The 25,875-nt window shown below is 38.2% G+C and overlaps 2 protein-coding genes across 2 annotated transcripts in view; one reads left to right on the top strand and one right to left on the bottom strand.

Annotated features, from left to right (window-relative positions):
• Nucleotides 1-25,875, top strand: part of LOC124413199 (neural cell adhesion molecule 2-like) — a 221,397-nt gene that overhangs the window by 3,081 nt on the left and 192,441 nt on the right. The gene's annotated exons all lie outside the window — the stretch shown is intronic.
• On the bottom strand, nucleotides 5,399-10,234 carry LOC124413193. Its single transcript, XM_046893619.1, has 6 exons — nucleotides 10,104-10,234; nucleotides 7,688-8,003; nucleotides 7,342-7,620; nucleotides 7,058-7,191; nucleotides 6,504-6,669; nucleotides 5,399-6,215 (listed from the first exon to the last, which is right to left on the bottom strand). The coding sequence occupies exons 2-6, from the start codon at nucleotides 7,931-7,933 to the stop codon at nucleotides 5,799-5,801; spliced, it is 1,242 nt and encodes a 413-aa protein (XP_046749575.1). The 5' UTR covers nucleotides 7,934-8,003; nucleotides 10,104-10,234; the 3' UTR covers nucleotides 5,399-5,798.

Raw genomic sequence — 25,875 nt, 5'->3', positions numbered from 1 at the left:
CAAGATGTTTAAATAATCGGAGATTTTAATCGATAAGTTATTCCTCACGTGGAATTCTCAAATTTTTAAATTACACATTACTTATTCATAATCATATTTGATGAAAATAAATCGCGTAATAAAAATTTCAAGACTCGATCGTTGATCGAAAAATCTTAACGGTTATTAAATTACAACATTTTATTACTTATCGCTATTTAACATTATTCGATGCAACTTTATAAATGATGTAACGAAATGAAATATTGCTGGTATCAATGGTCGGAGGGTTTGTTTTTTAGAGATTTGACAGATTTTTATTAACTTTCAACGTCTTTGAAATACCACACATACCTTCTTCTTTCCTGTGATTTGATTTCTGATTCATTTTATTTTCGATTGCTTATCTTAATGTAAGCGGAACGTAACGCGCAGATAATTTCGTATGCATAGGTTTAAATGTAAGTACTACGAAACATCAACCCCGCCCATTCGTAAGTGGGTGTAACTTACCTCCAGGACGTGGGTAAAGTGGATTAAGACTAACTTCGAATCTATATTGCTCACCAGTTATCCCGTCTGATGTAATCCAAACTCGGAGCCTATTTAGGCGTACGGTACATAGAGACATGGTGTAAGGATTATCCACGCAGCGTGTAGACCTTAGGAAAATTAATCGTGCCTGAAATTTGACAAGCCGATGGAAGAAAGGTCAACTTATTTATTATCTTTATTAATATTTCAAACTATTTAATTTACGTTTTTCAAACATTACTTTCACTCACTTTTCCTGAATATTATTCTTATTTTTCTTCTCAAAATTAGTGTCTTTTTCGAATACATCTTACATCTTGAATTGAGTTCTCAATTTGACTTAGTAAAATAGGCAATCGTTTCATCGATCGTCATATTGTGCATCGATTTCAAGATACTCAAGCATTCGTCCAATCGAACCACTGACACGTGCTTTCAGCTATGACTATCGTGCTGTTATATTTGTGTGTGATTATGTGTATGCGAACATGCGGACATTGCTTGGATATAGCACGAATAAGAACAGCCAGACTGACTCAGGTTACAATCGATTGTCCGAGCTGCCTTTTCGTCCCGCTATAACTTCCTCACTTCACCCTCGTAACCCCGCGTCTCTATACCTTTTCTTAAGGCGAATGACGCCCACACACACATGTATTTCCATCACGCGATCCTACGGCTTGACAAGGACTTTCTGCTTTCGGGTGACTGGATTCAATTTTCTGTCTGTAAATATAATTCTTCATTCCTTCTGTTCTCTTCCGTTTTTTGTACCAGTTGTAACAACTGTCGGTAATCGATGAATTCGAGAATTTAAACTAAATGGTTTATCGTATACACAATATACATTTTAATTGGCTTGCATGTAGAGGAAACGGAATTTTTTTTAAGTATTTAACGACGACGTGGCTGAGTCTACATTTTTTTGAATCAACGAAATCAAGTGCGATATCATGTTCGAATTGGTAACGCTATCGCAGTGATTCATACTGAGGAAAAAGCGTTATTTAGCAATTTTGGAATTGTATGAAAACACAATCATATTTCGTTAAATCTTAGGTTCCTTCAGAATCACTGTAAAAATAAGAAAACAGTGATTTTTTCCCAATGTTTCGTTACGATAACGTTATTAACTTAGACTTCGTAGCGCGATTATACAGTTTTTCGACTTATATTAGGGTAGCGAGAAAACTGCACTGTCATCGCGTCACGAGCACGGAGTAGAAACAACCACCGAGGGTATTTGAACGTGTTTTTATATATGTTAATACGTTAATATAACGTTAGGTTGTCTCATATCTCCGAGTCTAACCATCCGGGTCGCCGGTGCCTATTTGCCATAAAAATATATGCTCTTGTCGGAGCGACGTCGGGCGTTTTGCATGGAAATTGTCTGGGGCATCTTGGGACAGAGAATTCCGAGCTTCCCTTCAAAATGTTTGTAGCATCTTGCAAGCCACGTTGGACACAGTGCAGACGAAGTACGACTATTTCCTGACCTGCGGGCTCGAGGAATCCTCCTCCACGACTTCTTTATCAAGGAAGAACCGGGCTACATCCTGGGTATACTATCAACCGAGACTCAACCCACGCCTGGGAAACTTTCCTGACCTCAAAGTGAACCGTTGAACACAGTGCAGTCTGCGTTCACTCGGGGCTATCTATCCTCGCCGGGCCATCCTCTTTCAGTTCCTGCACACGGACTGAGAATCCTCCGATAAACTAAACCGGGAACCAAGATTGCCGAAGGCTTCGGTTATCCCAGTCTACATATCCACGTCTGACAGCCATGATGATGCGATGACTCGTTTAAGAACGCTGATAATAGCGGGTAAAACCAACTTCATGATTCGATAAGTGGGATTTGCTCGTAATTGAGATATATTTCTTGCGATCTTTGTCTGTAATGGTAGTGTATAAAGGAATTTAACGTCGTTTTCAATCAAACCGAAATAAACAACTGTCTGCCCGCCATCTTCGTCAATGTAGTCGGTACCAGGATCTACCGTACACGACAGTGTTGTCCTGGTAAGGTTTTACTCATCCTTCGCTTCGCCAATGAGGTACATGCTTCTTCTGTAGCTGATCATACCATCATCAAAGAGAGAAGTCGGGAGTCTAGGCCTCGAGATATAATGCTGCCGGGATGATCAAAGCAAACACCCTGGTATCGATAGATCCGTCTGAAAGGTACCTTAAACGGTGCCGCGAGTGGCTTATGGCAAATGCAAATCTATGAACTCAGGGTTTCGATCGATACGACAGAGTCTAAGACGTACATGCATTGCACTCACATTGATAGCTGATTATCATAGTGTTAAACTTTGGATGTAGCGGAATTTAGTTGCACCCATTATGCGTTAATCTTCTGGTTCCTCTATGTCATGTGCAATACATGTTTGGCACATCTTTGAACGAATTACTTTTCAGACATGTAGCTGCACCTTCATTTTGGCTGAATGTTTCATCCGGTATGGCAGCTTGGCGTTGGATAAGAAGACGTGCCAGTTAGGGAACGGCAAGACGCCACGATACTTCGGCCGAGTAAAGTCCGCGGACACCACTTCCGGGGGAGTAAAATAGTAGGCAAGGGAAATTCGACTCGCCCTAATCTTGATCTATGCGCCCTGGTATGGCAGTCTGAAACGAGGCAGCCGTCCATTTCGGCGCCTTGCCATTAATAAATTTGTGTTTATGGACTCTGCATCGCTTGCTGGTGGGTTTTTCCCTGCTCCCGATCCCTCTCTCAAGACCCTTCGAAGTAACCTTGTTAACATATTTTCCCCTGCGAAAGCAGGTAGTAAATATCGAAAGGTCAACACCCTCTGATATTCGGGGATCGAAGCTTGTCAGGTGTGGTTTTTGGTGTTGCTACTAGGCGAGGCTGTTGATGTAGCTTCGATGTCGCGTCCTTACCAGACCTCGATCGCTCTGAAAATGAGATACCAAATGTTGTCTGGGGAGTGTGGGACTCTTGAGCTGTGGAAGACAAAGATTTGAACCCACGCTGATGTCACACCCTTGAATTATCTATACCGACCCAAAGCTGTGAAGCAAACTACTGCCAGTGGCACTTGCACCACGTGTATACCCAGAATACTTGCTTCGTTAATTATTTGAACCATTACACTAATGATTGTATTATTGAGTCACGAAAATGATCGTCGAATCAATCGAGCGATTCATTTCCAATGATCCGATGTTTGTCGTTCACTCGATTCAATGCCAACAATGCCGTCTTTGTGCTTGCTTCGTCGTGACGTCTCACTTTTTCCACTCAACATGGTCGATCATTGTTACTTGTCGTGGCTATAAGACATCATTTTGTATGCCAATAACGAGGTTGCTACTGCGGGAGTTTGTACGGTTTTGCAAAGCTTTTTACTTCCTCTACGTTATTGATGTTTCCTACTTCCTATTATGGAAATTGATATCTTGTCAATGGCATCTTGTTTTCCAGTGGCTTTTACTTTGTCGTCAAGATGTCCCAGCTTACAGCTTTGTCGGAGTCTGATCTGTCTGACCGCATTTTAGAGTTGGGAGCAGTGGACTCACAATTGCTATTTTCTGGACTGGGTTAGGCAGCTTGGTCGCAAACTAAGTTGAATTATGTAGAACAACTTGCATTTCAATCTGCCAAGTGCCGAGTTGATGCACAGAATCTATTCTTCCCGGTGGTCAAGTGCGCTGATATCAGTTTTCGTCTCATTTCGCTCTAGAAGCTGTCCAGAAAACTCAAACCTAACTCTTTAATGTAATCTTCTTGATTCTCGTTGGAGTAGATAACTCCCTCATCATTACTGGAGCCTTGGAAACACCTTTTAGTTTTCTGCAGCAGCGGAGGAAATTCATTTTTAATCCTTCGAACAAAGTCAAGTACAATTATTGGTAGCCTCCACACGGAAGATGCTTGGTTCGTTATTGAGGGTATACTGAAAACTTTTGTGGAAGAGCTTCTTAATCTCTTACTTTTCTTCCGACCTGTTATTCAATCTGAAAGCAACTTCGGAACTCAGAAATTGTGTGTGAAATTATTGAGGAAATCACAGATTTACGTGCTCTAATTACTTCGACGCGCAACGCTAAGCCCTTTAAGACTTTGAACCACGAAACCGTAAGTGACAGAGATTAGCTCTAATCTTGAGAAAAGGTGTCAAGTTCGTAGAGCAATTATTGATCCTGTTTTATAATTTTTGTATTCCCATCTACACTTCTGCTTTTTGTTTTTCCATTTTTAGGCCACGGCACGATGAAAATTTAAATAACTCTGAAAACCGGATGGAAATGCTCAACGCGAGGAAGGGCCGCGGGGGGTAGAAACTGAGTGGTGGAGAGTTTCTAGTAGTCGAGGCACGAAAAACTTTTACAGGAATTCCCGTTGGCTAAAACGAAAGTTTGACAATTACCCGAACCGGTTGCCATTAGTATGTAAATTCGATTGGAGTTGTTCACGCTCCTGTTCGGTTAGCAACGCAGTTCCCTTGCGATTTTGACGCCCGTACTCGCATTAATACAGCTTCACTCCCACCCCCAACTCTTACTCGAACCAAATCAAAGTTTCACCTCTTCGTCCTTTTTGATTCCACTCCCTACATATATGCTATCAATTGTCTAGCTATCAACATTCTTCACCACATCTCTTCACCAATTTCATTGGTGCTTCAGACATAGCCTGCACAGCAGTATGACCTTCAATGCAATAGTCACGATATGCATTGCGAGAATCATATTTTCTTTATGCCTCTCATATCCTGAACGTTGGAATAATTGTCATGTAATGTATGTTTCAAGAAAAAGAAATGCCCGATAATATACGACAAGTGAATAGTTTATAGAATTGCAAATAGAATGATTTTACAGTTACCTTTGCAGCGTGGATAGTATCAGTAAATCGTACGTGGAAATAATCTTTATTTATGAATATCTATATACAGTTATTAACATATTGCTAGTATCATTCATGATGATCGAATGATCGGAAGATCTGAAGAACGCGCCACTCGTATTCGTTCGCATTGCAAGTTGGAGCTGGATTTCGATTAACAGTTTAAACTTGGATGATGATTTGATGGTCTCTTGAAAAATATATATATATATATATATATATGACGTATAATACGTATATGAGTGATATGATGGAAATGATTACCTTACGTACTAAAGTGATGACATTGAAGTTTTGAAATAGCTTCAGTTGCAGCTATTTTTGAGAACCGTAGACGTCATAATTGCCGCCTTTTGTATTCAGGACAGTTACAATGGATTTGTGAATGTTGGATTGAAATCTACCGGAAACCGTTTTCTGTATCCAGCAACCCCATGCTGTCGTACAATGGGAGAATCCTCGTCATAACCTTTCGGAACAATTCTCCCTTGTAGGAAAGTTTTTCGTGTTCCACGTTGTATTCCTCCGCTGCCTCAGCACCGATCGCACTCTTCAGATCGAATAAAGCCAACGGCAATATCGCGAACGTTAGGATCACTTCGAACAGAGCACGTTTTCTCAACGAGTCCATTATGTAGTCCAGACTTGGTCCTGCAGTGCTGCACTTCAGCTTGGTCATGGCGTCTATTAAAGTGGCGTGATACTCGCGCACAATTAACTCACGGTGTTGCTTACGGACATCGTCGTTTGGGCTTGTCGCAAAGAAATAGAGGAGGTCGAGCACTGGTGAAGCGTAGTTGCTGATTTGAAAGTCCAACTGCGATTCGTAGGAGGAGAAGCTAGTCATTATTCTGAAGGTGATTCCTTGTTGTTGAGTAAATTAATAGAATAGCAATAAGAGTTGTAGGCACAAATTAAACTTCGAGAGTGAGCGATATTCCCACTCTCGAACATTCTAGAAAAAGGTTTGTGTCTTGGCTAGATGTCGGTAACTGTGTCGGTAAAAGAATCTACGTCCAGAAATCTGGTTGCTATTCTACTTGAATGGTACTTTTTGAAGTCACCCTGAACACTATTTATATTATATATACAATTTTATACTTACGAATCTATGATCGATGGGTTTGTCATTTTCGTCATAGCGGAACATCATGTTATTTGTCCAGACATCTCCGTGGGTGAGAACGTTGAAATCATCTTCTCGTAAAAGAGCAGCTTCACATCCTCTTTCATAGAGACCTTCGGGAAGCTTCATGAGTTTTTGACGAATCCTAAGTAAAAAAAGTTTACATTTTAAGTTAAATTTGATGATTCAAGGGTCGTTGTGTCAAAGGAAAGTCGAGTTTTCATCGTCTTGCTTAAATTTAAAAAAAGTTCAGTCCATTCAACATAATTTGATTAAATAAAAATTTGGGCAAGTTTTTCGGTGTAAAGAACCAATTTCATCATAGATCTGAATATGTAAATTATATTTTCAAAGATAATTCAACTGATTGAATACAATGATTTGATGGGGTCCATTTAAATTTTGTTTTCACGAAACTATTAAATGTATAACTGAAGAATATAGGTAAGCTTTAGCCATATTTTCTCGTAACATTTTGTTGGAAATACCGAATTTTCTTCTAACCGTAATCTAAAATCAGTTTTTTTTATTACCTCGGGCTCAACTCAGGCCAATTAGCAACTTCCTCTGCTAACATTTTCGCTCTGCCGGGATAAAATTCAACCACTGCGTTACACTGATTCTTGTCAAACATTCCTTTGTTGTACTTTGTCACGGCTTGAAGGTCCTTGAATTAAAAAATAGTGCACAAATTTCAATGCGGAAATTCTTGAACCGGTCAACCGAGTGGCGAGATAAATATTCAGAGAATTCGTTCTACATTAGAAATGCTATTTCATGAAGGGGTCAAGACTTTAGCATATCGCCACACTCGTACCTTCTCTGCAAGAGCTACCGAAGCCGCGTGAAAATTGGCAAGATTTCTCATTGCAACTAGACAATGATCCAGATCTAATCCCTTCCGGCGATCAGCGAGGCGAAATCCTGCGACTAGCAGATCCTCGAGGAAGAGATGCTTCGGGTCTGCTTCCTGGATGTGTAGACATTTTGCTGATAAGGAAGCAGACATACCGTGACTCGTTAGAATCTCCTGCATCCTCGGCAAAGTCTCTGACATCATCGACATTTCTATTTCGAAAAATCTAGATTCTCTCGCCTATTTAAAAAAGGAAACAATTAGTAATCATATTCGTGCAAGTGATTCTTGCCTCTTTGAACTTTACCATTTCATCTCGACAACCGCCGTCAGTGGCTACTTTTGTTATGACAGATTTCGATTCCGTCACTCGACGTCCTTTGAGAATCCTTGAGTAATCCACGCTCAGGCGATACAAGTCACTCGCGTAATTTTCACCCTTGGCTATGGCTGGCTTTATACTCAAACCGGATACGCTGATAGAATCATCCTTCTCTGCCTTCCGGAGGATCGTTTCTACGTAATCCGAGTCCAGCCACTTGGGCACGGCCATTGTTATAACTTAAAGGCGTAGGTGTCAGACACAATTTCAGTTCCCTGCGTTGAACGGTGGTTAAAAATCCCTGGAAAAAAGCGAAATTAGTCGGGGAAAATTTAGTAACAAGTGGATGGATATCAACAGTCAAGTCAGATTCCTCTGCTTAAATGGAACGTAGATTTACATTCATGTTACTGTCAGGCCTTGAAAAAAAAACATTCTTTGGTAGTTTTGCGATTGGTAATCACGAAAATGAATCGATTGTGTTTATTCTTACACAGGTTAATTTTTTCGATAAAATAACTTCGTTTAGTCCGAAAAGTTGGAACCAAGGTTCGAAAAAAAGTATATCGTTTGACACAAATATGTTCCAGTTCCCAAAATCATCTGTTTTTAATGCTGTTGTAACGAACTGATCGGACTTGCTTTAGTGAGAGTAAACATCCTTCTTCTTAAATAAATGCTTTCATGACTATTGAAGAATTTAAATTGTGTTCATGAGAACAAATTGGACAAATAATGATTATTGTCTGGAAAACCTGGATGTTCGCAGGGAATCACATTTTCACAAATAACTGGACACCCTGATTAAGATATTGTACTGATAATTTAATATCGATAATATCAACATTGCAACCATTCAAGTTCAGCGATAAGGTCAGACGATTCTCATTGATACGAGAAATTTATTATTGGCGAATGAGATTCCGTATTTGTACATCATTATCAATTCTGATAAAGCCACTCTATCGCTAACATACGCATATTTTTTCGTGCTGTCTAGACGTAAAAATAACTTTTTGCTTAGACAAATTTTAAATATGGTCTAAAGGAAATTGGTAGAAATTTTTCGTCGCTTGTTGTTTCTAAATTTAAAAAAATGGGGTCAGTATTTGATTACGATTTGACTTACCTATGTAGCCGAAAAAATGTATTAGGTTCAAGAATTTAAAGTTTATTTGAGTCGAATAAATTGTCACCTAACAATTCCAATAATAAAATTTTTGGGCATAAACAGCTTTAATTTAATCTATCGATTTGATTTCTTGGCTAAATCAAACCAATACATTTACTTAAGCGAAAACGTGATCTCTGTGAATGTAAAGAATTATTCCATTGATCGGTGGGATTTATTATTCAATAAAAATAATTGACTACTTCATTCAAATTACCAATTACATCTCTCTTTTCCAAATCACGTAAATTTATTCATTAAATATTTCTCACATAATTTTCGTTCGAAATGAATTTGAACTTGAATGCAGTATTATTTATTTACCGATAGCTAAACAATTCGTTCACTTGGCTAAAATAGCATTTATTTTCCTTCATTTTATTTAAAAATGCTCTGAAAAATCGTTCGGACAATTCGTACTAAAGCTGCTATCGACAAATTGATAAAATCTTCAGTGTCTGGATAAATAAATTTATTTACTGAGAACAACGTTTAAGCTGTGCTTAGCCAACCACTTCAGCTTATCTTGACTTCTGAAATCGCATGTAATATGTTCATGGTGTAGAAAGAGACGGAGAAGTTAACTATATACTATAATATTTCACATTTTTTTATGAATTGTCGAAGACCAAGAAGGTTTAATCAAGAATCATTCTGTGATTTATAGAATAAATGTTTTTAACTATAATAATAAATTTTCATGTTTCCGAACAACTCGGGAATAGTCTTGATCGATATTTCTCAAACCTAATCGGTTTTAAGTCGGGCAAAATCGCGTTGAACGAGGCCAAGGCCATAAAAGTCCGTTCATTTGTTCTCAAAATGTCAGACGAAACATTGATTACACACACACACACACACATTGTGTTTGCCAATGTAATCTGAAATTGACCCACAAAATTTCACTGTACATATAAAAATTTAGCACGTCAGTGAATAAACTGCGTAATCGGGCGTTTAATTTCAATGATTTCGGTTTATTAACATTTAGTTGGAAAGATAGGAAAATTTGACTATTGAATACCTACCTAATTGTGAGTAACTATGAGTCAATTTTAGATTGGCAAATAGATAATCGAAAATGTGTAATTAAAAGTAATGATAACGATCGATCGATCAATGAATAGATGAATGTGAACAACGAGACTTAAGAAAATATTGAAAATAATTATAAATGGTAAGTGAAATTGTCAGGTGAAATGTCAGAATTTTTGTTTAACAGTTTCTTACGTTTGATTCTGATTATCAACTCAACCGTCGAATTCGGAGTTCTGTATATTCGGATACTGGCAGAAAACTTGACAAAGTTTCGATGCTTAATATATGATCGAGGAATATCGGAGGAGATGTTGACTGTTTAAAAAAACTGCGACTAACTACGATCACCTACCTGTGCAGTAGTTTTTATGAAACGAATTAAGGGATGCTAATCCGTCGAGTCTTCTCATTGGTTCACCGTAATTCGTGGGGGTTTCAACCAATCGGTTGAGCTTATTTTCGAAGACGGTTATCTTGGCGTCTCGACTGAATGCGCTCGATCAAATTCTCACGGTATTATCTAGCAGATACTGAGAGTACGGCATTATTTGGTTGTACAAAAAATACCTCGTCGACGTCAAGTACGAAGACAATTTTTCGCTTTACGATCAATCATTTTAGCACATTTCTAAGCCCAATAAATTGGTAAATTACGTATAAGCCAAGCTACAAAAATATTTGGAGTGAGCATTTTGTGTAAAAAGTGTTAAAAGAAAACCAGCTAAGCTATTGTTTGAAGAATAGTTTCACATGATATAGTGACATGTTTTTTACTAAAGTTTATTATTCATGGCTTTTTTATTAACAATTTTTTCCAAAAAATCGCTTCTTTTTTAGTTTTTTGCTTATAAAATTAAAACTGTCAGGGTAATCGTGATGGTGGCAATAGAGAAATTGTATTCGTGTTTCCATCTTCACCATCACGATTACTCTGACAGTTTTGATTTTATAAGCAAAAAACTAAACAAAGAGCCGGTAAAATTTGTCCCGATGTTACTTGAGATTGGAACTTATTTCTACTGGCAGGACATACATATTTCTCCAATCAACTGCACATCACTTCTGCGCTTTTACTCTATCTCGCTTTTAGATGAAAGAAATATTGCAATCTTTTCAAATAACCTCAATAAATGACGTAAGAATGTTTATCGGTGCTGTTGCAGTTTCTTATCAAAAGTTATTAAATGCCATTATCAAATACGTTGCGTCAAAATCATAAATGAAAACCAAGGATTAAAAGATTAGTCCCGAGCCACGTGGGACGAAGTTTAGGATTAATATATTACAGTCTCTAAATATTATCGATAACAAGATAAGTTTATGTTTTACAAACATCGAAATCCGGGGATGAACATACATATTCGAAGGTCGATGATAAGACCATGAAAATTGTTTAAAACTCTAGATTACCCAAGATTTCTAACTCGGTAAAAATAAACAATTCCAATCTGAAGATTATTGTTCACAATCTCTTGTAAAATTTTGTAAAAATACTTACTTTAGGTATCATATATCAGTAAATTTCATCGAATGACGACATTCCAGGCACAATATTTATTCATTCGAAATAATTTTCCGCTCGCATAATCAGCTCGCACCTGATATGTCGAAAATTTCTAACAATAAGCTGTCGCAGAGAGGTAGAATTGAAATCCTTGTCATCATCTTCCGGAGCAATTCCCAGCGGAAGAGAGAACTTAAGAGTGTCTTCCATCTACTGTCGTTGTCATTTCCTTCCAACTTCTGCGATCGTTTTTGTCTGCTGAAACGAACGGTATACCGTCGTGAACAATAAAATCACCTCGCATAGTGAACTCTGTTGACAACTAAAAAAAGTAGATAGTGTCTACTGTCTAGTGCCAGTGAACCGTTGTGACTAATTTGAAGGTCTGTCCATGCAATTTAGATAACGAGGTGGTCTATTATTCTACGAATGGAAGCACGTAGTGGAAGGTGCAACATCTGTGTCATATTTTCTGTGACATTAATATTAAAAAAAATAAAATAAATAAAAATCTAGCACATGTCGCCTATTCAGAACTGTGCAAACAAATTACCGCTACGAATAATTATCACGCGATTGTCAATTTCTCTACGTCGATGTAGTGCGATAAAAATAGATCTGAATTTAAAATAATTGGCTCGTGGCAATTTTGGTTTTCAGGGAATTTCGACCCTTAGGAAGTTAAATCTCGAGTCATTTTTCAGGAAAAGAGCGAAAATTAACGTTTTTTGCATTTTTTTTTTAAATTGCTATCGCTACATAGTAAATGACTTGACCATCGTGTAGAGCGGAAAATTCTACATCGAATTATGTAAACACATGTCGGAAACTGAGTCGGATTAACAAATTAAGAAAATAGAAATTATTTCACAAAAATTCTTCAGATACCGTCGATAAGTAGAATTTCTATTTTCTTAATTTGTTGATTCGACTCCGTTTCCGACATATAACAACGTAAGTCGATGTAGAATTTTCCGCTCTACACGATGATCAAGTTATTTTCCATGTATCGTTAGCAATTTTTTAAGAAAGTGTAAAAAGCGTCAAATTTCGTTCTTTTCTCGAAATCCCGTCTATGCAGCTCAAAAATGATCTCAGATACGTCGAATTTTTCCTGGAGCCGAGTAGGGAAATATCATATTAAATCACTGAAGAGTGATAATATTTATTCCTGGAACTGCAAAAATTATCATTTTCGATGAGAAAAAATTTGCTAATGCTTTCAAAGAACTGGATAAATTGTGCCAACACGCTTATCAATGAAGTTTCTCAAAGAAGAAATCATTACGTCATGACATGCAAATTTTAGAAACAATATTTCAAAATAAGTTTACTTTTGATTAACATTGAAATTCGAGGATGAATCGAATTTCGTTTGAAAGTTTTGGAATTCCTTTTTTTTTTACAATAGCTGCCGTAAGAATTATAAAAATACTTTGCATGAAATAGCTTTTGTTTACGAAAGTATAATATTAGTAAATATATCGAGTTCAGAGCGATATTCGGTTGATATCGATGCAACTAATCCTAGAACAGGATATTCGAATAAGTTTGAGATTTTTATCGAGTATTCGGGACGTTGGTGGATCATACATGGATGCTGAATGAATACGTTAATTCCAGATCGTGTTCTGAATGAGCTGGTAGCTGGGCATCTGGTGAAATCCCATTCTGTCGTACTAAGGCCGAACCCTCGTCATAACAGCTCTCTCACCAATACACGGTGTAAAAATTTTTAAGACCGTTTCTGTCTGCTAAAATAATCCTCAATAAATCCAACCGATATACTTTCTCTCTGTTGAACTAAAATCGTTTGGCGTTTGTCTGCCAAAGTGAATCTTGCTTTAAGATAAATACTTATTATCTTAACTCGAGTAATATGAAATCGATGGAAAAGAGAAATTGTCTAAGCCAGATGCTGATGTGGCGATAACTTGGCGGCATTCAACTCGGCTTCTTTAGGCCATTCGAATACATTTGATTCCTCGAGAATACGGGCATCCAGGTATAGCTGGTACATTATGTAATCTCGCTAACGCAATCTTTTCATTTCGAAACCCCAAACTCCGACTGGCTCTGAGTTATAGCAATTTGGGAGACAACCTCTCTCTTCGCGCACTATCTTCGCCGATAACTTCTCCGTGGACATGCGATCCGCAGGCCAGACTATTCGCCTCGGTTCACTACGAGGCCCTCCAAGTTCAGATTCATTATCAAAGCGACTTATCCGCTGCTTGTCGGGATCTTAGACAGCCGACCGCAGCTCAGGCTTCATCCATTCCCCCCAATCCTTAGGAGTACTCACCTACAAATTAAGCCGATAGAATCGAGCCAGGATCTTTCTTTCTTTCTTTCTTTCTTTTCTACTTCAGATAGTTGTTACATTCCATTACGGTGTATTATAAAAAATCATAATGGAAACATTAATGAGACAATTAATGGCACAAGCTGAGATATAAGCAATTTGAAAAAAGATCTGATTTTAATTGTTTTGGCGCTTTGGTTTTTGGTTTTGAGATCTCTCGAGGTTGAGGCATTCCAAAATTTCTGCTTTTACCAAAGTTTTCACAAACTTTTTATACCTCATATCGCTAGCTTGTGTGATTTGATTTTGCTTCACATCATTTCTGTTACTTATACATACTATAAAGACATTGTTTTAATCACTTTCATCGATAACCCTGCCAAAGATTATTCAACCTGTTTTTCTCATCTCAGAATCTTTGATTCAAACGGTACGATCCATTCCTCTTAAAGGTCGTGACTCAGTCGGTATTTCGTGATCCAAATTAGATACAGCACTGTACATTGAAACATTGAAAATCGATTTATTTCCGGCAGATCCGGAAGTTTAAATCAAACAGGACATGGCAATTTTTCACGCCCATCATTTGACTGTAAAATCCTGTAAGTTTCAAATTTTTCCATCCTTCAGCTTCCGAGATCGTAGCGGAGGTTTTTCATACAGACCAACGATTTTCTACAAACCTGTTTCTCGGATTCTAGAGCTTCAAAAACGCGAGGATTAGCCGACATTACAAAAAGTTTTTTTCCACCGAAACCAATACCATTCTTGCATCATCAAAGATAATGAAAAGCCAGAAAAGAGTGGACAGCACGAGTAACGAGGGGGTGGAAGAAGCCGAAGACTCACCCTTTGATTTTAAGCCCGAACGCTTAGGCAACCCGATTTCCGGTTTCGTTGTCCTACGAGACTTTCCACCCTGATAAATTTTTCTTAGTAACCTGGATGGGTTCATCGGAGTGACCGCAGCGCCGCGATGACAAAGTTGGCAGGATTCTGCTATCCTGTTCCACCCTATCCTATCCTGTGCGGCCAATATCACGCGGTTCACAGTTCACAGGACTTCTTGTGGACGACCCTATATATACGCAAAGGACTCGAGGGCTGCTAGTCGATCGAGGTGTGTGTACACATCGGCTGGTCTAGCTATGATGTATTCCGCAGCACACACGTCGGATTAAACCAAAGCCTCGCGTGCTCTGGCATAAAGGATCTACGTAATTGCCGCCTTATTGCGTCCGCATATACCATACATACTCGTATAAGGCATTACACCCTTCTCTCTATCTGCGTCCTACGAGTTCTCGCCCAAGCCTTGACTTGTACTATATCGCGATGGAGGAACCTTTGAACAGAATACAGCATGCGAGGTACGTTCTTACCCAATCCGCCTAATTTTTGAGTGATTTTTGTTTTTTAATACTTAGGAAATTTTGGTAAACCGCTTTCTGCCAAGCCGATACTGCGAAAGCTACTTAAATCAAGTTCACATTGATGACAATCCGATTTCTACGTAACGTATAGTCGAGTGTTATTCCTTGTGAAATGCCTCGTCGTTGGGAAAATGATTATTACGGTTATTATCATTATTATTACCACTTCAGAATCAGACTTCTAATTGATGCATTAACGCGTCATTATTAGTCCAATTTTAACAAAAGCTTATCACCACCCTTATAGTCTCTAATTCTCCTTGTGGCAAATCACCCTCGTTTATAACAGCTTCTTTCGGAAGCAGCTGCTGTTTTAGATAACGACATAACTTGGCCGAGGAAGCCGTGCCCTCCGTTCAATATAACTCATCGATTTCTTCATCATTCCATATTTCACACCCATGAAAAACACGTCCAGTCTCTGAACTCAAAATTACGTCACACTGTGTCTTGATTTATTTACGGTCATGTGACTGTTTCTAATAGATTAAAAATAATTAAATTCAAACAAGTTTAAATAATCATTTTCAGTGTTTGGATGCAGGTGAAAATTGTCATTTAACAAGTAGTTCCAGTTCGAATAATTAAAACTATCTTGACGTCACGAGTGATTCTTCTTGACGATTATTAAGACTTTGACTCGATGATCCAGAAACTTGCGATAATTGCAATCATCCTACAAATTTTAACCGACACTCGAGTTCTACTTCTCTGCTACACTCTGACAACGAGTACACCTCAGGCACCTCTGCAAGCTCGAAGTAACTAGAAGTTGCGACGTGCCACACGGCCTCCTTATGTATGTATTCACGTGCCGCAAGCTGCAAGCTGCAAGCTGCAAGCTCCAGTTTCGCGCCGCGCACACGGATGCATTTATACTGCATATGGCGTAATTTGCATTCGTGGTACATATTTCCATCCCCGGTTGGCGGCCTTCGTAATTCTCGTACACTTATGTTATGTACCTACCTACTATCCGCAGTTTATCGCTGCTGCACCAACATTCGCCCGGCGATTCGAGTCTGAAGCTGAAGTAACGCGCTGCGCCCATTCCCAACGGTTATTACACGATTTTACATCCCCTTCGAGACGCGGTGCAACCGTCTTTCGCATTCTTCGCTCCATGTGCAATCTGCATATCCACTTCCTGCAAGCTTCTCGCGCTTCTTGACTTCGAATCCCTGACACCGATGTACTTTCTTGCTCATATCTCTCAATTTCTTTTTTTCTCTTGTTGTCTTATCTTTTTGTCTACTTTCTATTCTTTACTCTGCAGACGATTGTTCGCAATTGGGACTCGAGATTAACTCACGTGAACTTGTCACGATCCAAGACACTGATGTTGCTGCAGTAATCTTCGAACCTGCTGGCTTCACCCGCGATCCCAGAATCCATTTCTCTCTCTAAACTCGATCGAGGTAAATATAAGACATCGTTCATATATCCTGTTTCCTGGATTTTCCACGATCACGCGTTAACACGCTTCCTGGTTCGTCTGCGATTTAACTTGGCCAAACAAGGCCAGAGACGTTGTAGAGATCTATCGATTACACCGTCTAGTCGAAAGACTGAACAAATCGAAATTTATAATAATCGTAAGCTATCTATTGGATAGGAAAAGTATTTTTTTACTGTCAATCTAAACTAGGAAAGCATAATTGTTAATTTTAAGATTATTGGAGATTCAACTGTTCGACATCTTTATTACGAAATGTTGAAAATTATTCGAAATTTGGCTTACAGCTTATTGCGCTGTTGAATCCATTTATTGAGTCGAGGCGTAGCTCGATTGTCGCGAGGAAAATTCAACCATGATAATCTTAAATAATTAGTATAACGGAGATGGGAGAACAGAGCTGAGAAAAACAATGATGCAAATGAACGACTAACATCTGGCGGCGTTGTAAATTACTTTCCATTGTTTGGCAAATTTCTATGGATACAAAACCACACTTTTAATTACGCCCGAATTTAAAACAATGAGATATAATCACGACACGTGCAGCGATTCAGCTGCCGATCATTCGTTTTCCATCACCCTTATAGATGAAAGTTTCCATTTTTTACCCCGCTTTGAACGCTTTTTCAGCAAATGCCATTCTGTCACCTCTGCAGCGGCTCTAATCGCTGAATAATCGTGGCACTTTGTGCTGCCTAATACGCGAAACGCGATATAATTCTTATTTTGACACCGCATGGTATCCATGGAATTTAGACATGCGTGATAACGAGCAATTATCCCCTCGTCGAAGCTTGATGTTTGATATTTATGACGCTATCTCCATCGTCAATCACTAATCGCTTAAACAGCTGGCAATTTTTTAACGAAACCAAATAACTTCTGAATTGACGTTTTTTTTTTTTTTTGTTTTTTTTTTCATAAAATATTGTGCAATTTTGGTTTAAACTCTACTTCGACAAGGTCTGTAGATCAGACCTCACCTCATCAAAAGCAATGCAGATTATATATTCTTTCGAAATGTATGCGTACGAAGCTCGTCGTCAGAGTGCAGTTTTTTATTAACGCAAGTTCTGTATATGAAAATAAAGTGCTCACTATGAGCTTTTGCATAATGAAAGAATCCCTCGCTGTTGTTTTTATTCTTTTTCTTTCTTCCTCTTTACTTACAACTCATCAATTTTCACCAAAGGGGAAAATCTGCAAGGGGTTATGCGTATTATACATCTAATCCGTGCTCAGTAAGCTTTCGCGCCAAAAAAATCAACAATCAAAAGTGCAACGATCAATAGCGAAGGTATGGATCGGCATATACATATATGTAGGTTAGGGTGGCGCAAAAAACCGATAATTTTTTTTTTCGAGTCTCGTGTGACAAATGTTAGCTTTTGATGTTTTAAGAGCCCACTCCCAAAGGACAGCGCGAAAAAACATTTTAAGAGATCGCTCCAAATTTTTCAAAATGTCAAAAATCGTCAAAAAATTAAATTAAAAAAATGATATTTTCAGTATTTTGTTCGATTTTTAATTCATGTCGTGGTGTATTGTTATCGATTCTTTCTTACTAAGAAAAAAAATGTATCAAATTTCAATATGAATATTAAAAGGTCAGTCGAAAAAATCTAAAGAAATGCACCAAAAAATTGAAAAAAAATTACGAGCGACCTTTCAAGATTCTAATTTTGAACTGAAACTTTCGTGAACTTATTTTTTTTTGTCTATAAAATTATACCGTAACGAGAAAAAAAAATTTTTTTAAAAAATCGATTTTCGACGATTTCGGACGTTTTAAAAAATGTGGAGCGACCTCTTAAAAATTTTATTTTGAACTATCCCTTGGAGTGGGCTCTTAAAAGATCAAAAACTAACATTTTGTCACACGAGACTAGAGAAAAAAAAAAAAAAAAAAAGAAAAGTCGGTTTTTTTGCCCCACCCTAATGTAGGTACATAGTACATGTACACATGTGTGTACCTATGTATACGTATACAAGGTACGCGTATAACCTTCCGGGGATGAAAAATAATTCTGCGAATGAATAATGAGGCGGCTGACGGTAACGTAATTTTATCCATACTATCCTCTCCTCTCCTCTCTCTCTCCTCTCCTCTCCTCTCCTCTCCTCTCCTATCATCTCTTTTCTCTGTATAAACGGAAGGCGAATATCCCTGGTACGGTTTGCCCTCCTCCACAGTTGAATCGGCGAGATAATGGCACGTAGCCAAAACAATCGGCGCTCGGTAAATTTCCAGTCAACAAACACTGGCTGCCCGCCAGCCTAACGTTATCTCTCCCTCTCTCTATTTCTCTCTTTCTCTCTCTCTCTCTCTCTCTCTCTCTCTCTCTCTCTCTTTCTGCCGACCCTCGCATGCCGCACACCCTCGTCGAGACCCTTTTCAGTTTGAGACATTTTAACGTTCGCCATTTACCAACGGGCATTTATGCCATTGGCTCTCACCCGAACGGAACACGAGGCAAGTATTCTTTTCGCGGTTCCCCTGCCGTTCCGATTTCACGTCGCATGCAACGCCAGCCTCAGTTGGCGTATTTCGCTCGTGCGTGGCTTCCGGAAATTCCTGAAATTCCTGAAAACCTAATGAACCTATTTTTCCACCCACTCGCTTCAACCCCTGCAGATTAATCTCTCATCATATTTCTGCAGCAGATGCTGATGCGATTCTCTCATCTCCTGCACTTTTATTCAATTATCGGACAACCGTTTATTAGACCCGGTTCAAGGAGGTTCCTTGTCTGATAAATTATACTTTTTTCCAATTTTATTTCGCGATAGTCCTGCATCAAGTATTTATCCAAGTATTGTTTTTGCCAGCTACGAAGGAGCTTTTTAAAATACAAACACAGAAGGTACTGGTAAGCTTGAACGAAAACTTATATATCGATGTTTCGATTCAAATCGCTCGAATATTTGTTGAAAATTTTATAGATTCGTTTGATTTCATTCTACGGTAGCTCATTTCATGAAAATGAAAAAACTCAATGAAAACAAATATGGCAAGTAAACTTGTAGGAAATGGTCTGCCTAATAAACTGATCCACTGCAGAACGAAGTCAAACGCATCGATTAGATTTTCAAAAATTCTAAAGCGATTTAAAAATCAGCATCGATATCGAAGCTTGAACCCTTTGTAAAAATAGTATTTTATACATCTTCCTGTATCTTAAAAAGGATCATATACGAACCTCCGAATTTGACAATTTAATAACAATCCAACAAACATCTATTTCGCAATAAAATTAACAAACAACTGCAATGATCTCAGTCAATATAAATAAATCGCAGAAAAAGTAACGCGTGAGATTGAAAAGCAGCCAAAATGTCATGAGCCTCGAAAGTGAGGCAGTAATATAAGCTTTTGACGGTGTGTTTCAACTCCCTTTTGACCGCCGTGTATGAGAAAAGTTATCAGACTCAGTTTCGCCGGACCAACCGTGCGGGTAGATCCCGTGGGCGAGGTAGGCAATCCCGGAATCCTGACCGTATCAACATCGCGTTTATACTAAGACCTAAATCCGCGGGTTACTCCGCTCCCGGGATACCGGCGTGATCTCAATCCCGGCCGTGGCAGAAGACAAACAAGAATTTCTCCGCAGCGAGTGCTATGTTGTTTCTTGATCTTGAACCTGTCATTACGGATGCTGTGGGATGTCCGTTGAATGAGAAATCGCAGCGTAATCTCCTCTTCGACGATTCCAAAGAAGGCGGATTACGTCTTCCGGCAATCTTGTCTCGTTGTTTTTTTTTTTTTCTTTTTTTTTTTTTGCCAAGAAATTTACACACTTTATTTAAATTTATCTAATTTTTGCCGAAATTTGGAAAAGTAAAATAATAAGAATATAACGGAGCTGCAGATAAAATTCTTTACGTCTATTTGATATAATTTGCTGCTTGTGGGCAGGCGAAGATATTTTAATACACGCGTAGAATTTTATCTAGTAAATATAAGGTAAACCTAATAAATTATTAGGTCCGAATTGCGAATGAAAATATTCCATTCTGATAAACAAAATTCTGAACTTTGGCTGAAAGTAAAATATATATGGGTGTCTAGGTGTGAGGTTGTAAAATTCTTAACTTGTCAGCGTGCGACAGTCGACGGATTAATCAAAGTCGGAAAATATATGTAGTCGAGCTATGATAGAATATTCTTACACTACACAGTGTGATGTTTAAATTTAAGTATGATTTTGAATGTTTGAATGATTTTATGAGCATAATTTTTATGATGCACGCAATGACGTTTACTTTTTATGAACTTTGGATCAATAACATTTGTGAAAAATCACTTGGAGGATTATAAATTGATCGGTCATAGGAGAATTTATTCAATACAATCACGAACTCTTGGGCGCCAGGAATGAAATAGATATATGTGACTAGAGATCGTAGGTAATTTCCTTTACAAATGATAAAAGTATTGTCGAAGATCAAGTTTTATTGCATGCGTTAATCCGTTAAGTTATATGCTCGTCAAATGACCAATAATATTCTTATCGAATCAAGATAACGCTGATAGCCTGCCAAGCCTTTGTTTTCGTCGTCATGTTACGCATGCAGAGGAAAGAAATCCGGCGAGAGAAACGATTTGGATAAGAAATATCAAAGGCGAATAATTTTTGTGAAAAAATTTTCATCCATTTATCGCAGTTTCGTAATTTCAAAATGGAATTCGCAAGTTATTCGGATGAGTGACACTAAAACAACTCTTGCTGCGTACGTCACGTGCTTTGAAAATCATTTTCCGTTCAATCCTTTCTCCAAGGGAGCTGGTGGAGATTGATTTTCGAAAAATTCATTGCCCCGAGTAATTTAGGACATGGCTGGCCTCTTTTTTCCCGAGGTATGAAGGAAGATACGAAACTGTGAGAAATGAGATTCGTTAGTATCACCATCATCCCGAAATCGAGATCGTAATAAATAAAAATGCCTCACGCTTTCCGGCAGTCCTCTTACTCTCCAAGAAATATTAATATCTGCGATTCCTTTTTCTCGAGAGATCTGTTTAAGTGCCTACAACGTTATATAATTTATTAATGAAAATTCTTGCGAGCATTGTAAATTACAGAACTTTGTCTGCAGATCACGAGCGCAGATTTAATCTTGTTTTTATACTCTTGTCGTTCATGTTTATTTATTTATTTCTTTTTTAAAAATATCGACTCCGCGAATCAGTGAAATAAATTGCAAGTATAGTCCTTCCGCCTGCATTCACGGTGAAAGGCTGCTTTGACTATTTCTAATTTATATTTCCTTCCCTTTTTCCTTTTATTTATTTGTTTGTTTATTTTTATTTTCACCCGTATTCCTACAGGGAAAGAAAACTTTTTCCCGTAGCGTACGAGGGGCCGATTCCAGGTAATTTAAGACCCCTTTTTCTCGGGCACAATCAGATCAGAACGACAGGTCCTCGCTCTGAACTACGATAGGAAATCTCGCAAATCCTGGAGGGTGACCCGAGTTAGCGAGCTGCGACTTTAACTGTTGGCTCTTTTCGTATTTTGCTTTTTCTATTCAAGCTCTGCCCTGCAGGTAGCGACGGCTTCGAGTAGCTTTGCCCCGTTTCAATTTTACAATTTTAAAGTCAAGAATCGCCAAGATTTGAGTCGCCCTGCCAGCTTCAATCTAAGAAAGGAAAATATGAAATAGACTAATTTTGTGGGAGCGTTTTTAATCACTAAAAAAAGGTAAAAAGCGGTTAGTTATTTAGTTACTAATCGGAGAACATTCATCGAAAAACTATATCGTTATGGAATTTTTGTACCAATGCACGAAACACACGAAAGCCTCAGTTTTTAGCTTCGAAATTGAATATCGTTTAATGAAACACAGAAATATTTGAGCTTTGTTTTTCGATGTTACTTTTCAGAAACATGTCAACTTTATTTCTACATTATTTCCTCTGGTAAAATCGGAATTAGAATATTTTTCGACAAATTTTGTGCGTATGGGAAAATATAATCGCTGGTTATAATACACGTGTTTGAATTTGGCGAAAAACTGGATCGAATACCAAGAGGCGGCTGTCCTCGGGGCTTGGCGGGAGGGATGAAAAAAATAAGGGGTAAGTTTCGGGCGGAAGTAGCGAAGAATCGGAGAACCGAGTTCCGGGTGGCAAGTCTGCCAAGTCTTTCTCGGTTCTCTCGGGTCGCCGCGGAGCCGCCGGACAGGAAAAGGGGTAGGAAAAGAAAAGTTGAAGTTAACGACCAGCCTCGTAAATTTTCGCTCGCCCGCTCGCTCGCCTAGGAAGCTTATACCTAGCCGGTGGTGCCTCGAAAGCCAAGAAATCGAAAACTATTTCGCCACGCCCCATAGATTACGTCGCGGCGTGTCTCGAAACAGACGGCACACAGCGATATAGCAGTGTTCGAAAATGGGGAATTCCAGGAGCAATCCCTCGCCGTTATACGGGAATCAGGAGCCGGGAAAGGCGTTTGAAAAAAACACCGCAACGGCTTACAAATGGAGGGAAGAAAAGAAGAAAAAAGAGAAGCTTAGCGAATTATATTGGTTCCTTTGCGGAGTCGCTGAACCGCCGCGCCGCTATCTCCTTTTTTCCTTTCACTCTTTCTTTCTCATCCCTTATATTTCTTGCCCCTCTTACTCACCCCTCGTCGGAAAAAACCTTACCCTACGTCACTAAAAGGGTAATAATCTCCCTGTGGCGAGACAGTGGATTTCAAATCGTTCCTGAGCAATCAATTTTCATTCATGTAACAGCTGAACATGTTTTTTTAAAACAGTCGATTACGAACTCACTCTACACCTCAGACATTAGAAAAATTTTGGAACTCCAACTGAATTGGAGTTGTGAAAGATAATATAGATGTTTATCAAAATTAATTCAAGGTGAACCGCTTTAACCGCATAATTGCATAGAATCCGATTATTTACTTTAGGTCTTGGGATTAGTATAATTTTCTTCGTTGTTTTTTCGTTTCGTGATTTAAGTCTTAGTTGTTTCGCGTTTTCTTTCTTTCTTTCTTTCTTTCTTTCTTTCTTTCTTTCTTTCTTCAACAAAAGTTACACCTAGACGTGATCTCGCGAGTCATTGGTTTAGTAGTTAGTAGTGGTACGTGCCTAGTGCTTGACAGGGTGAAGGTAGAGTTGAACTTTGAAAATGTGTTGTCATAAATTTGATCGTTTACTACCCACCCCGCATGAATCAGCTGTCGGTAGTTTGAACGACGTTTATCGCGTTTTCTGTTCCGTTCAACACTCGCGATATTTTTCAAAGCAAAATCAGGTGTGCCGTTTTCAATCACGCGATTTTTACCCTCCGAGGTTATTTCTCATCGTGTGTTTCGGGGTGGAAATATTTTCAAGAGTTATATTTTCATCCCAATGCAATGGAGAGGCGCGTCAATTTTAACGTAGAATTATTTCGCATCGAGTCCCAGAACATTCACATCGTTAAAGCCCGGAGCGTTTTATTTTTCTGTTTAAAGATTATTTTTATAATCAACATTTTTTACACTTTATTCATGAAGATCAGTCTGTGACATTTTTTTTTCTTTCACATCTTCTAACTCTGTCCTATTCTGTCTTTATACGATAATTCTAAAATCACAGTTTACTTCGTGACAAAGTTATTCTTTCAAGAATACATATTCATCAATTCATTTTTCAATAAGGGGTAAAAAGTTTGTAATTCTTTTCTTTTTTTCTGCTTCGAGGTAAAAATTGAAGATATTTTTTCAATACGTTTATAATCTATTGATGCTGGTACGCAACTTCAATACTATGTTCCAGGATTTTTTAGATCCCTCTGGTAACCAAAAAATCGAAAAATGTTAATACGTCATTAAGTGTTTGATAGGTGATTGAAAAATTGCCATTTTTTAGAAATTTTTCAAGTTTTCCTGACACCCCATCGTAATTTTGATTGAAAAATAAATAAAACAAATAAAAAATCATGCACAAGTTTTCACCATTCGCGAGTAACTCGATGAAAACTTAACGCTGTCGAAAATAATCGTGTCGCTTTATTATTACCAATATATAATTTATTGCTTCGTGTAGTATAATATTCAAGTTCAAAATATTAACCGTTCAATTAAACATGTTTCAAGATTTTCGTTACTTGATTTGTAATACCTATCTTAAATTGCCAACTTTCCAAGAAGCTCTTTTCTCTTTCATAACCCGTAGATAAATTTTATTCACATCCACAGATACGGTTTGTATATTTTATTGTTGCAATGAAAAGGAACCGGGACTTAATTCATTCGGGATTGTAAATATTTTTCAACGGTAAACGAATTTCTTGTTTACTACAACGTCTTCTACTTTTGTACTCGGAGTATTCGAAACGAAATTGATGCTACATTTAGGGTTGGTAGGTTGGTAACAATTAATTTACCCAGAACACTGCTGTCTTCATATTAACAGACAGCCCGCTTCTATCTCGGTGGCGAAGTTATTCCTCAGTTGAATGTATTCAGTTACGTATATAATATAGGTACATACATATAATCAGACGTATATGCAGGGTGGATCGCAATTCGCGGCTACACGGCACCTGGAATTCCGTCAATTATCTCCAACACAATTACTATCATTGATTATATTATCTAATTGTCTATGTATCAGTCGGCGATTTCTACGCGTGGATTCTACCTTCGTTATCCGCGCGATATCAGCCTCGGTGTTACGCCCACACGAAATTCTGAATCTTCCACCAGGAACACCCAGGTTTTCTCTCCCCCCCCCCCCCCCCCCCCCCCCCCCTCTACTATGTCCTGACAAACTTCTCCTGTGGATGGGTTGCTGTACCCCTAATTTACTGTCAGAACCAAGCGATATGTCTTCGTGAAAAGAGTTTTGCCAGCCTTGTTCCGACAGCGAGACGTCTCAAACTCTCGTAGGAACCTACGCTTTTGTCTTCTGTTTCAGTTTCGGTTTCATCCCTCTTTCATCTCACTTCTTACATTTTACATTTAGAGATAAACTTTTTCTCTTTGATCCTACATACATCATTAAAAGAATATGAAAAATTTATTACGTTCAATATGTTAGATGCAGATAATTTTAATATTAAACAGGCGTTTCTTTCTTCGGTGAGAAGAATTTTTTATTATCTTATCTTAGAATTATATTAATTTTATTATATATAATTGCGCATTGAATATTTGTCTGTTTCATTCATAAGGGATGATCAGGTATCTTCTAAGATTTTCAGGAATAGAAAATACCGGAATTATAAACAAATAAGACGTTTCAAATCTCTTTAAAACGATTGAAAATAT

This window comes from Diprion similis, chromosome 12 (assembly GCF_021155765.1).
Source record: "Diprion similis isolate iyDipSimi1 chromosome 12, iyDipSimi1.1, whole genome shotgun sequence".
Classification (NCBI taxonomy): domain Eukaryota; kingdom Metazoa; phylum Arthropoda; class Insecta; order Hymenoptera; family Diprionidae; genus Diprion; species Diprion similis.
Note: the sequence above shows the minus strand (reverse complement) of the source record. Positions and strands in the feature narration are given on the sequence as shown.

Excerpts from the sequence above, each read along its gene's own strand:
- LOC124413193 (XM_046893619.1), bottom strand. The coding sequence starts at position 7,933 with ATGGCCGTGCCCAAGTGGCTGGACTCGGATTACGTAGAAACGATCCTC. Across the intron at positions 6,670-7,057 it reads TGGCCTGAGTTGAGCCCGAG|GATTCGTCAAAAACTCATGA; the intron begins GTAATAAAAAAA and ends TTTTTTACTTAG. Across the intron at positions 6,216-6,503 it reads AACCCATCGATCATAGATTC|TTGGACTTTCAAATCAGCAA; the intron begins GTAAGTATAAAA and ends TACGAATCGCAG.